The sequence below is a fragment of the Pinus tabuliformis genome, chromosome 5_2 (genome assembly GCF_031772625.1).
Source record: "Pinus tabuliformis cultivar Carrire ecotype Pingquan chromosome 5_2, CPIR1, whole genome shotgun sequence".
In the NCBI taxonomy this organism is placed as follows: domain Eukaryota; kingdom Viridiplantae; phylum Streptophyta; class Pinopsida; order Pinales; family Pinaceae; genus Pinus; species Pinus tabuliformis.
Genome location: NC_142306.1, coordinates 717,813,910 through 717,828,573, shown reverse-complemented (window position 1 = coordinate 717,828,573; position 14,664 = coordinate 717,813,910). Strand labels below are relative to the sequence as shown.

General features: G+C 39.0%; 1 protein-coding gene across 1 annotated transcript in view; it reads right to left on the bottom strand.

Moving 5' to 3' along the window:
- LOC149161202 (putative L-gulonolactone oxidase 6) overlaps window positions 1-13,639 on the bottom strand; it is a 30,475-nt gene extending 16,836 nt beyond the window's left edge. The window contains exon 1 of the mRNA XM_089435495.1: window positions 12,947-13,639. Coding sequence (XP_089291621.1) covers window positions 12,947-13,609 — 663 coding nt within the window. The 5' untranslated portion in view covers window positions 13,610-13,639. The remainder of the gene's footprint in view (window positions 1-12,946) is intronic.
- Window positions 13,640-14,664: the final 1,025 nt, after the last annotated feature.

The following is a 14,664-nucleotide window of genomic DNA, read 5'->3' as shown; positions in this document are numbered from 1 at the left end:
AGATCAACATCGCAGTGAAAGAATTTTTGATGTAGGTGATTGGGTATTCCTACGGCTACAACCATATAAGCAAATGTCCCTCAACGAAGCTAAGAAGGATAATAAATTATCACCAAAGTATTATGGTCCGTACAAGGTGTTGCAAAAGATTGGTACTATGTCATACAAATTGGAGCTTCCTGCAGCTTCTCAATTGCACCCAGTTTTCCATGTTTCATGTTTAAAGAAGGTTATAGGCGACAAGCTCCCAGTTCAAACAATATTGCCAGAACTTGACGAGGAAGGAAAAATTATATTGGAACCGGAAGCAGTCACAGAAACAAGAACTCGACAGCTACGAAATCGTTCAATTTCATAGTATCTTATCAAGTGGAAGAACTCATCCACTGAAGATTCCACATGGGAGGATGAGAATTTTATGCAGAAGTATCCAGAACTACTCAACCGTTGAGGACAACACTTTTTTGAAGGAGAGGGGCATGTTGGGTCCCTCTAATACTAGTGATTACCCCATTACTATTGTACTTATACCCCTTATTAATATTGTTGTGCCCCTATTGCCCCCATATTGTTATTACTGTGCCCCATAGAATCCCTCTATTGTTATTTTTGTGGCTTTATATTATTATTGTTAGGTCGGCTGGATTATATTGTGACTCCTTAGACTCCTATATATAGAAAGGAGGTTTTGTCATTTGAATCATCCACGAATTGTTCATTTATGTAATGTAAAGGAGGTTGCCCCCTCGAAGAGGCTGAATTCTAAGGCGTTGATCTATCTTTTTTATCTTTTCTTGAGCTGGTTTCATAACAGAATAGGAAATACAATTAGGGCATTTGTCAAAGTAGCTGAGACCACTAAAAGAGGGAGATACACATCTTATGCAAGGATATGTGTATATATGAATATAACAAAATCGCTTCCGGAGTTTATTGAGATAGAATACCATGATGAGGTATGGCAGCAACCAGTGGATTATGAGCACATCCCATTTCGCTGTAGAAGATGTCATGAATATGGCCATCTCTTTAAACAATGCCCTTTAAATGCAGCTGAAGAATCAATAGAAAGGAAAGAGGAAGAGAATAAGGTAACAGAGGCAAATAGAGAGACCGAAGAGGGATTCAAAGAAGTTCTCACCAGAAGGAAAAGGATCGAACCCTCTGCAACCACCTACTAAAACAATACTATTGGAAAATAAAAGCAAGTTTAAGGCCCTTTAGGAAGAGGAAATGGAAATGGAAAAGGGAGACAGTGACGAAGAACCTGTGGAACTATCAAAAGGAGCAAAAGAACAGGACGCAATACAAATAAATACAGAATAGGAAGGGGGGGAAGACAACATGGACTCACCAAAAGACCAAACCCAAATGGAGGTAGATCAACAAAAAGACAAAGGAAGCGAAGAGGAAAAAATAATGAAGAGAGTGTTACATGAATGGAGGCATCTGGATGAGAGATTTATACCGGAAGAACAAAAGCAATTATATAAAGATATGTTCCCAAATACAAGGAGAAGGTAGGAGTAATTATGGCAAATCAACTAGAATAACTAGGTGCACAAGGTACCCAAAGTATAAGAATGGGAAATGCTGGAAAAGGAGGAAGAAAACAAGGTAAACATCCAATGAGTGAGACCATCCAAATGGTTGGGGAGATGCCGGTGAATTCAGGAAGAGTCATACCTCTCTCAGAGGTATTCCAACAACCTCCCAAATTATTAAAATGATAATTACAACCTACAATATCAGAGGTCTTAATAGCAAGGGGAAACAAAGATCTCTGAGAGATAGGTTGAAAAAAGATAAAACTAGCATAATGATAATTCAAGAAACTAAGATTAGTACTCAGAAACTGGAAGAGATAATGAGGAGATTTAATCCTCATTATGAGCTAATGGGTTAGGATGTCGTAGGTAGCGCGGGAGGTCTAGCGATTCCGTGGGATCCAGAGGAAGTTCAATTTGGAAATTGGGTTAGCATGCCTTGAATTCTTTCAGACACTTTTAGAATGATAGGCTCGTTGGAATGGATAATCCTCACAGGGGTATATGGCCTGCATTTAACAGGCTAACGCAGAAGCTTTCTTCAAAATATGGGAACAACCCGAAGGCTATACCCAGATTAGCCATGGATTGCAGGAGAGGACTTTAACATGATTACAACTTTGACAGAAAAACGAGGAGGCCTAAGAAGAACATACCAAGACATGGAAGCCTTTGGTGATATGATATCGAAGCAAAGATTGGTGGATATTCCCACAATAAATGGGATCCACACATGGAATAATAGAAGAGGGGGCAAAAATCAAATTGCATCAAGATTGGACAGATTTTTAATATCTGAACAAATTATAAACAGGGATATATTCATAGAAACAATGATCCTCCCAGCAATGGGCTCAGACCATTGGCCGATCAGGCTAGAAATTGACATCAAAGCGAGCCCAAAGAAATGCCTGTTTAGGTTTGAAGCCTTCTGGCTCAGGGATCAATAGTTCATGTCAAAGGTGGAGGAGTGGTGGAACCAGAGCCAACAAAGAGGAAGAAGCAAGATGCAGAATTTTCAAATAAATTTAAAAGAACTCAAAGGGAAAATTAAAAAATGGAACAAAGAAGAATTTGGGAATATATTTAAAGAGAAGCAATGCTTAGAACAAAAAATGAGAATATTGCAACAAGAAATTATAACAAAAGGCGGAAGCGAGGAAAGAACCAGAGAAGAAGGCATAGTGATAAGCCAAATTGAAGAACGAAGAAAACAGGAAGAGATACTATGGAAGCAAAAGTCTCGAATAAATTGGCTTCGTGAAGGTGAAAGGAATACGAAGTTCTTCCACCAAGCCATGATCCAGCAACGACAAAGGAATAGAATATTCTCCATCAAAAATGAGGAGGGGCAACACCTAACCCAGCATGAAGAAATGGAACAGGCTTTAGTTGGGCACTTTAAGGATATCCTTACAGAACCTCGATTGAATAGAGAAGAGGCTATAGGAAGGATTTGCAATGAAATCCCAAGGATGATCACTAGGGACCAGAACTTAGCTCTCATGAGGGCAACAACCTTGGAGGAAGTGGAAGAAATCGTGAAAGGGATGAAAAGAAATAAAGCTCTAGGACCAGACGGATTTACAGTGGAATTCTACCAACCAGGCTGGCACTTCTTGGGGCAAGACATCTTGGAGGTGTTAGAATAATCACGTAGACATCAGAAGGTATGTCTCGGCCTCAACTCAACCCTTTTGTCTCTTATTCCCAAATCTACTAATTCGAAAACTGCGCGGGGTTTTCGACCTATTGCTATTTGTAATGTAATCTATAAGATTATAGCCACATTGATGGCTAAGAGGATGAAACCAATCCTATCTAGTATTATCTACCCGAAACAGACTCGGTTTGTGGAAGGGAGACAAATTCTAGACGGCTTGGTAGTGTCTCAAGAAATAGTGCATTCTTTGAAACATAAAAAGGAAATGGGAATGTTGATCAAACTGGATCTTTCAAAGGCATATGACTGTCTAAACTAGGATTACCTTAAAACAATTTTAATGGCATTTGGTTTTTGTAATAGGTGGGTAAAATGGGTCTATGATATGATTTATGCTCCTAATTTTTCCATTCTCTTGAATGGAACGCCAACTTCGACCTTCAATGCCACAATAGGATTGCGACAGGGAGATCCTTTATCCCCATTCTTGTTCATCATAGCAGTGGAAGGCCTGGGATGATACCTCAAAAAAGAACTAAGAGAGAGAAAAATCAAAGGGTTGAGGTTATGGGGAAGTAACTTACCAATTACTCATCAATAGTTTGTAGATGATATTATGATTTTTTGTGTTGTCTCCCTAAGAGAAGTAAAAAGGGTTAAACGTATCCTTGACCTCTTTATGGAAGCATCAGGAACTGAAATTAACAAGGATAAATCTTGTACATTCCTCTTCAACACGCCAGACATGGTCAAATCCCACCTGACTAGAATTTTGGGTTTCCGCACTGGTGAATTACCCAAAAAATACTTGGGAAATCAATTAACTTTAAATCCTTTGAAGATAGCGAATTGGCATCAAACCATTGAGAAACTTAAGAACAGACTAGCTAATTGGTCTTTCTGATCTTTGAATATAGCAGGAAGAATAGTGCTTCTCAATTCGAGTCTTCAAGCAATTCCTATCTACCCTCTCTCGGTAATGGCAGTTCCTAAAGGGGTATGTACAAAAATGATGGAAATATTCAAAAAATTCATATGGGGAGGACCAAAGCAACAAAAGAAATGGGCTCTAATATCTTGGAAGGGACCGATAAAAAATAAATAAGGAGGATTAGGTCTTAGAGATTCCTATACTCTGAACCAAGTTATGGGGGCGAAGCTGTGGTGGAGATGGATGAGGGGTGGAGATGACCTATGGAAAAAAATATGGACTCAAAAATACAATATGCCCACAACCACTGAAGGTATTCTTAGGCTGGAGGAAGTTCCAAGAGGATCCACAATATGGGACCTGGCTAGTCAAAATAGAGACATTATATTCAAACATGCATTTGGGAAATACGAATGGAAATTTAGCTAAATTCTGGGATGAAGCCTGGCAACAAAGAGAGAGAATGATAGAGTTGCAAGGCTTGCAAAACACTTGTCAGAAGGCTAAAGCTGAAGGGCTAAATTATGTAAGTGAATACTAGAAGGAAGAAAGTCAAGTGGAGACCTGGAGAGCTGGAAGAAACCAGAAGAATGGGATAGTCACATTGATCCTGAACAGAGAGATCTATATGTAAGAGAAATGGAATCAAGAAGAATAACCATTAGAATAGGTCTAGATATACTATGGTGGGGTAGATCCACAAAGGGAACCTTCACGATTAGAGAAGCCTATTATCTAACTATCCAACAGGAGCACGATGAAAATGCACCCATGTGGAAACAAATATGGCAGAGCAACTGGTGGCCGAAGGTAACTTTGTTCTTATGGTTAGTAGGAAAAGGACAAATTTTGACTTGGGATCAGATTCAGAAGCGTGGATTCCATGGACCTCCTAGATGCAGCCTATGAAAGTGGGACCAAGAAACGCAAGAACACTTTTTGAACACATGCCATGTTGCTTAGCAGCAATGGGAAGAAATTAGGAAAATATTTGGGAGGACAAACGAAGACCCTCATAAAATTAAACAAACCATTAATCAATGGGGGCGAGGTCAATTCCCAAGCCCGGTGGTCAGAAGAGCTTGGAGTCTAGCGATGAGTTTTAACATGTGGCTAATATGGAAAGAAAGAAATCGAAGAATATTTCAAAACAAAGACAAGTCCCCAGAGACGATCTGGAAGGGAACCTAAAAAATTATAAGGGAAACTATCCTAGCGGAAGCTTGGACTCAAGAGGATTGGAAAGAAACTCCAGAAGAAGGATGGATCCTAGCATGCCTAAATCTAGAACAAGGCATGGTGTATCCTCAGAAGCAAAAAAACCAGAGCAATCATAATCAGAGCTCAACCAAGTTCAAATGCCCACGTGATGGCTTCATCAAACTAAACTTTGACAGAGCCTCAAAAGGAAACCCAGGGCCAGCAGGGTTCAGAGGCATCTTCAGGGATAATCAAGGGTGGACAAGATGGGTTTATGCTGATCGGGGTGGTATAATGAGTAATAATGAAGCTGAATTAATGGCAATCTATCAAGGCATCAGAATAGCAATCTGAAATGGATACACTAATTTGGAAATAGAAGGAGACTCGAACCTAGTGATAGAGATGCTCAGGAAACTAAATAACGGTAAGGACTGGGAAAAAGTAGCGAAGAGTTGGAGGATGATAGGACTAATTCAGGACCTGGCAGAAATAATGAAATGCATTGAATACAAGATCATAAACCATGTTAGAAGGGATGGTAATAAGGCAGTGGATTTCCTTGATAACTAGGGTTGCAATGAACAAGGAGGAAAGGTAGATAGTATATGGCCAATTCATTAGGAAGAACAAGGATGGGAGCCCCTCAATTGAATCATTACCCAGGATAATAATGAGATTACAAACTCAAGATAAGGGTTACAGATGGCCCCCGATCGGGGTGAAAGAATTGGAGAGGACGTGTGATAAGATGATGAAGGGAAGAGGGTGGCAAAGCTAGCCACCATACATCCTCATAATTCCACAGGATGCGGGAGCAACATGCAGCCAGGGTAGAGTCTTGAGGCGTAGAGGTGACAGGGAAGTGGGGGAAGAAGCAGGAGGAAACAACGACGGAAGGATGATGGGACGTAGGGTAGGTGGCAGGAGGTTAAAAAAGGTGGTGAAGAACAGAACCAAGGTTATTATGCAGCAAGGGAAGGAGACGGTGGGAGATCGGTGCCAACTGATGTTCTCTGCAACTTGGCTTAGGATTGGGTACAATTCTTAAATCCAATCCTCGTATTTCTTTCAATATTTATTAATATTAAGGAAGAGGGGGGAGAGTTGGACATGGCAGAGGGAAAGAGAAGCGAGAGGGAAGTGGAATTATTTCCTGCTACAAACAGTCAGAAGGCAGAGGGTGGAAGGATGAGAAATGCTGGGGAAGAATCTAGTAAGGTTGGGAGCCGTGCAGGCAAGGGTAAATGCATGTAGGGATTCTGTACAGATAGTGATCAGGGGCAGTTTGAGGAGGTAAAATAGGCGGTCTGGGAGGCAGAGAAGACTCCCGAGAACATTCACCAACCTCATCTAAGGGGAGGAAAGCTGGGGAATAACCCAACCACTGGAAAAACGCGGTAGGGGGAGGGTAAGAATTGGGAGCGGGAAGCAAAGGGGCCCAAAATCGAGGAATTTACGGAGAATATAACATTTGTTGTTGGCCAGGGTAGTCAGGTGGCAGTTAAGAACAAAACGGCACGCCCAGGTCGAGGAAGAGGGCATAGGGGCAGAGGCAGACATAACCAAACAGGCAGACATGAATCAAAGCCCTCCTCTCTAGCATGTCAGAGACGCAGCCAAAAAACCATGAGACATACTGTGCAAGAGGCAGAAAAAGCTTACAAAGAAGGAACTGACGAGGACATCCGTAAGCTTATTCAAGAATTGGAGGCAAATGTAATGGAAGAAGATTCGGAACCTGAAATGGAAGAATGGGGTAACCTCATTCCTGACCCGGGCAACACTAGGGGATGCATGACCTTATATAAGCAGGCTTTACATGTTTATTGGGTGCTGAAGCGATTACTTGCCAAGGCGATGGAGTAGGTAGCAGGGGAAATGGCTGAGTTGGCTCAGGGCATGCCCAATATGAAGAGAGAAATGAAGAATCTCCAAATCATTATGCTCATGCAAGATATCAAGTTGGATGAAATCCAGCAACAGCTGAAGAAGATCGCTCCAACAACGAGGGACGCATAAGCACCTCCTGAGATTGTGGAAGATTAATCCTTTAGTTAGAGTCAATGGCTTACCATGTTTGTTCCTTGAGAATAGTATCTCTTTTTCTTGTTAGTAGTTTTTAATGACCATCTGGAACCATATTAGTAGTTGTTGTTGTGAAGTTTATCTAGCATGGATTAGTAGACTTATTCTTTTTTGTTATTGGACAGATTATAAAAACTTAAGGTGGCCAACAGATCCAGTTTCCCATTTGGGCAGGTTGAGGCCACCAAACATTGTACATGTTTTAGCCTGTTTTTGATATAAATAGAGAAAGAAGGGGCCTACCGTAGCTTACAAAAAAAAAAAAATAAGTGTGTCTATTATGGAATAGGGTGGCCATAATTTTAATTTAGTTACCAATAATTATTAGATGGATGGTAGGGATTTAACTTCTATGGAATATTCTTGAACATTCATAGTAGTATACAAAAATCAATGGTTGAGATTTATCTCCAAAGAAGTTATGCTATTTTTACCTTTTTAATGAAATGGATTAATTAAAAAGGATGTCATATGAACAAAAGTCATATAGAGTGAGTTATGGTTTTGTAATGTAGTATTGATAAGCCATAGTCTTGACCCATAGTATTGTAACAAAGTCTATCTATAAATTAAGGATCTCCATGGTATTAACATGGAAGTAAATATTTATGATTAAAAGTCTTGCTTTTTTTTTATTATTATTTATTTATATATATTTAACTTATATATTGATTATTTTATAGTTAATTAGGGAGCATATTTACTCATCCGCTTTTTGTGGTTGATGTCTTGTTATTTCTCAATGGAAGCATAGGGGATTTGACTATCATGAAGAACACATTCGCATTATTCCAAATAGTCACTGGTATGGCTATAAACAACAACAAGTCGACCCTCTCTAAGGCTGGATTTTCCCCATATGAAATCCATTATGTGCTGCAAAGACTCCAGTACACTCTCCTTAGATTGGAAGAAGGGCTCAAATACTTGGGCTACAAGCTGAAGCCATTGGGGTATTAAATAGAAGATTGGATTTGGCTTATTACCAAGATGGAAAAACGGCTTAATATTTGGTACTACAAATACATTTCCAGGGCGGGCAGACTCATTCTCATCAAAGCTATGCTGGAGGCCACCCCAGTCTATTGGATGTCTCTGGCATGGATCCCTAGGGGTATACTATCTAGAATCCAGGCCTTATGCTATAGATTCCTTTGGAAGGGTCAGCAGACAGGTAGAATTTTTGCATGGGTCAAGTGGGAGGCGCTAAATTTTCCCAAGAAATGGGGAGGATGGGGCATCAAGAAATTAGAGGATTTCTCCATTGCTCTGGCAGCGAAACTTGGATGGCAACTTGTTACATAAAACAGTCTATGGAAAAGGGTGGTCATTTCAAAATACATTGCCCCTTTAAACTTGACGGACTGGCTAAGCCAACCACAAATACTCCACTCAGGAGTATCAATTATATGGAAGGTTGTAATAAAATCTTCGGACATCATCAGAGCGTGCATCACATGGAAAATACAGTCTAGAATGAATGTGAGGATTGGTTTGGATCAATGGATTGGATGTTGGAATGCACATAGGTTGCCAGATGAACTCAGATCCTTTCTCAGAGATATCAATATTACCCATATCAGCCACATAGTGGACCCTGAACACACCACTCTATTTCAGCAAGCCTGGAAATCGGCCCAGAGAATTAACATCCCCCAACAATGGACACAATAGTGGAATGCATTCATCAGGGCCCTCACTGAGGCTCACATTCGGATTGGTGAAGGAGAAGATGAGGTCATATGGGTGCTCTAGAAAGCTGGTAAATATACCCCAAAGGATGGATACCTTGTTTTAGTTGAAGAACGTCGTCTAGAAGCCATAGAGTCATGGTGGAAGCATTTGTGGAAGCTTAAGCCCCCCCCAGGAACAGACTTCTCATGTGGACCATACTGAAAAACAAAATCCCCACTGGGGACAACCTTCTCAAGCGAGCCCAACACGACCCTTTTTGGTGCCACCTCTGCAAATGTAACAATGAATCTGCCTCACACCTATTTATTGAATTCTAGGCCGCTCAAGACCTTTGGAAATTGATAGTAGCCATGATCCCATCCCCCGATCAAGTGGCAAGGTTTTACTGTAAATGAGACCTGGACAACTTGGTGGTTAAGCGCTGCTCCAAAAAAGCTCCGGAATCTCCCTTTACTCATCTGCTGGGGACTATGGATCGCCCGCAACAAAATCATTTTCCTGAATACCTCTCTGCATTGGCCTTCCATTGCATCCCGTATCCTATCCGATTACTCCATCATCCTTGATGACGAGGAGACGGCACGACCCCGAACCATTGTACCCGAATCCATAAATCATACAAAGCCTTGGGCTTATTTTGACAGCTCTACTCAGGAGGAAGGATGCGAGGGAGGGGCCATTCTTCACCTCACTGCTTCCCATTACTACCATATACAAATGGGACTAGGTTGGGGTATGAATAATTTTGCAGAACTATCCTCTGCAAAATTCCTTATACAATATGCCCTGGAAAACCAATGTTCAGATCTCCAACTCTTTGGGGACTCAAAAGTTGTCTGTGAATGGTTAAACAAAAGAACTAGATGTTCTACATATACTTTGAGACATATTCTGGATGAGGCTCATCGACTTATTACATCTTTTGACACATTTTCATGCCATCACATTTACAGGGAACGAAATGCAGATGCTGACAGATTATCCAAAGAAGTTGTGCACAGGCCATCCGACACTTGGATGATCCAGGAACATAGAGAGGGGGCTTTTTACCAGTACTACCATCGGCCTTTCATGGACATAGATGTTTAGTAAGCTCACAGGGAGCTTGGCTTATGTTTATATTTTTTCTTTTAAATTTCCATCTGTAAATATTCATATGTTTCATTTACAGCAAGACCTATGGACACGTTACATGGCTATAGTTACTCATTTTTGATAAAACAGTATGCTGAATACATCAGAAAATGATGCCTCCCTGCGTGGACATAAGGCATCAATATTAGATCTTTTTCTGGAACCTCATTTATCTGATAGGCATTGCCTCTTACAACATATGCATTTGCATATACAATATGTAATTTTCTCACCTAATGAAAATTACTTTCTTTCCAATGGGAAAATAAATAAATTATTTTATAGCTAATAATAATAATTTAAAAATAAAGTTATAATTTAGTTAGTTTTTGAGAGTTTTTTTTTTTTTTTTTAGTAATGGGAGATGTATCATGAAGTAAATGTTTTGATGTTTATTATGGATTGATGTTTATGAGAGCTTAATAGCCAATTAATTTATATGGTTCTGCTAGTTATTATGAGAGAATAAACACCATCCCCCTAGCACAACACCATCCAAGATAACCCTCTCAACTAAGAAGCATCCACATTGAGGATGTTCCCTATCTTCCATATTAAGTTAGTTTGCATCAATAAGCATATTTTTCAACCCTTGAGTTGTATGAATTTAGATAGGAGTATTATGTTTTCCAAATTTCCAAACGTGTACAATTTATATTGTTTCTTGTTGTTGGAAGTTAAAGTGTGGACTCACTGTAAACCTATAAAAATGGCACTTTTCCAAATGATTAAAGTGAGAGGTATGATATTATCTATTTTTTTTAAATTATGTATTCAATGTCACACCTTTTTTTCTTTATCAACTATAACATGTGTTTGTTTTCTTTCTCTAAATTTTCATTTTTTTAGATAGTTGGTGTTTATTTATTTAGTAGAAAAGTAGTAATATCTCGAATTGCTTAATGCAACTGGGTTTTGGAGACCTTCCTCCTATAGATTTCTTATAAGGATCCCCTACTTGATATCTATTTCTATTCTACCCACTACATGACATAAATGACAATCAACTCACTCTCTGAATCATCTCCCATGACTTTTTCACTACCATCACAAAACTACCTCATGCTTTCTCAAATCTAATTTAGTCTCAAGTCTCTTTCTAATTGGACACAACCCTTTCTCTTCCCCACTATAATGGTCCTTATGTGAAACTTTAGAATCTTGCCATAATAATTTTCATGCACGCCCTACCCTAATTTCAACATGCAATGTTTTGAAAATTACTTAGAGGCATTACTTAGATCTAAAGTTAGTTTACCAAGCAATTATTTGGTACATTTAATTTTTCATAGATTAAGATGGCATTTTCTCAAAATATTCAATTTTTTTAACTCTATCCTCATAGATAACCTGAATTTTAGTAGTGACAATATAAAGCTTTATTTTAAAAGTTTCTTTTTTTAAGCATTTCATACTATATTTCTCACAAGTTATTTAACCCTTGCATCAACTTTCTCATAATAATAATTTCATATGGTATAGAATAACAAAGGAGAGACAAAAACTTAAGACTACTTTTTAAGTCAAATTTATGTAAATGAAAAATTAAACATTAACTAGCAAGAAACAAAAACATAAACATTAACATAGTTTTATCTTGGGAAAGCTTCAACTCTCGGGAAAATCCTAGCCCAATGGAATTCCATTAGTCCTTGGCCAAAATCTAGGCCAAGCAAGTAATGTGAGCTTTTAGGAGTCACCTCAAAATCTCCCCAACCTTTTAAAAACGCTTGTATATTCAATCCTATGGGCAAAAAAACCATAAATATGCTATATCACATTTCCAAAACCACCATTATTTAATCTAATCAACTTTGACTCTATCCCATCAAATTTACCAATAATTCAATTCTCTTATTCTTACCCTAAAACAATATTTAAATAAGAAGATCATCCCATGGCTAAATAGGAAGATCCACTGTTGAAGCAGTGGAATCACTATATCTTGGAATGGAATTTTTTTTTGATGTATAGACCGTCATCCATTTAAATCCTCAATCTAAGATACCAGAACAACACCACCGATACAAATAGTTCCATATGGTAACCAAATATAAGAAGGGCCGTTTGAACAAGTTGACAGATACGCCGAGTTGTCCTCTATATCCCATGAAATGGAATATATTTTTTTTTAGATAATGTACCCTTTGCATTAAAAAGAATAATAGCAATACTAAAATAAGTGACGCTATTAGTTGCAAGCAATTCCCTCTCATCGATAGCTTTCTTAATGGGTTTTCTACCACACGCTACTAACATGACTCCATCTTTTTCACAGTTTACAGATTTTCCAAAATGGAAATATTTTTCCGTTCAGCAAAACTACCTTAGTTTTGACAAGCAACAACACTATTATTTTTTTAAATTAGATCTCATGTGGGTTACCCATCAATCTCAGACTTGATTCGTAATCCCTTCACATATTGTACAAAACACTTGCAATTAACGGGATGTCTGCTACATTTTTTCGCTACCCAAGTAGATCCATAGTTTGAGGTAGTGAACTGCAATGTAGTGGATGTATCGATATTTACTTCTACATTGTGAATTATAAATTCCAAAGGGTTAAGGCAAATAATGAGTGTTAAAATTGAGATTATAACAAAAAGCTGTATATCTTTCAAATAAAATTTTATATAAATCTTGAAATAAAAATTTGGCCCTAAGCAAACTTTGGGGATATGATACCTGAGAAATAACTCCAAGGAGGCCAAGAGAAACCTTCGCAGCATCGAGATCTGCATGGGATTCGTCGAAGCTCACAACACTCGCATAACCCGGACGTGAAGGTACCACCAATCTGATGCCAACAACATACTCATGAACTGCACTTCCCTTACTGAAAAGAGAACTGCCATGTGCCCCGGTGCTAAGAAGCCCTCCGATGGTAAGTCCCTCCCAATAGGGCGAGTGAGGGAGAGCCAAACCATGTTGGGCAGCAGCATCTATAATCTCTCTCAGAGACGTTCCACTCTCCACAGTAATCGTCATGGCTGCTTCGTCCACGCCAACAATGCGCTTAAGCTCTCGAGTGCTTATGATAAGACCGGAGTCCCCTCCTGGACAAACCAGTTTGGGTATGGAGTGAGACCATCTGGTGACCACCCGCATCTTCTGTTTCTTCTTACTGCCTTCTGCCACCGCCTCCACCACCTCTTTTTCGGACGAAGGAAAAACCGCCGCCAGGGCTCTGCAGGTGGCCCGGTCCGGGAAGATTCCATAGGCGTTGGTCACAGTGCAATCTGTTGAATCGTTACGCCTGCATCTCACAGGCTGGGGAGGTGAACTGCATGATATGCCATCCTTCTGGATCAGGAATGTAAAGAGAATGGGTAGGAGAAAAAACCTCATCGAATTAGCATGATCGCCAGAGTTTTTCCATTATTGGGAATGGAGGTGTGGGGTGTGTAGTGCGGGAAGATTCGTGTGCTCTGCAGGGAAACGCGTGCGCGCAGTTTGCTGGGCGGTTTGAGTTATAATTCGTCTATGAATGTGGTTACTCTGACCGTACAGTGGAGGGGAGGTGGAATCTGAAAAGGTGGAGGAACGCAGGCCTCGCCATAGAATAGTGGACGGAGCACTCGACTGTACCTCCAATTTTTTTTGTAAAATTGGCTTCACTTATGTGTAATTTGTTAGGTCATTCTACGACATTATCATGTCAGTGCTGGAATGTTACTGAGTAATTGAAGTTTCCCGAGGAAAGCCTGTGCCTCTGGAATCTGACATCACGCTTTATTAAAATATTTTGTAAATCAGAGCGAGACAAATGGCTCTTGGAAAATAAGTTGTTCGCATCCCAATAAAATGATGATGACATTGAATTTTTTAACAAAACTATGGAAATTTAGTATTTATGATAAATGATATGGATACACCTTTTGCATTCCAAGGAAATTATATGGATGTACCTTTTGCATTTCAATTAGAGTCCTTTAAATCTATTCATATACTTAAAATATATAATTTTAAGGAATTAACAATTATAATTTAGTGTGAAATTTTATGGATAGATTTTTATAATAAAACCAAAACATATCAATGCTTGGATATATGGTTTTTTAATATATATATATAAATAAGAAAACCATATTAATATGATCTGTTAAATATATTCTCATATTCATTTTATTGGCAATTAATATGGGACTAATCATTTACTCAATGTAAAAAAGTTAACAAATTGTCATTTTATTGGAAGTTTACTAATGGTATCAACTTTCCCCAAGTTTAATTTTCTGAATTGCATTTGAAAGGGGGTGTTGGAGTACTTGTCATGCTCACTTCATTGGGAATAAATTACATGTTGGAGTGATTCTCACACTCATCTCATTAGGAACCATGGTTGTTGGAGTAACTATCTGTAATATCACTCAATGAAATGTACGTTAAGCGAGAGTTTCACT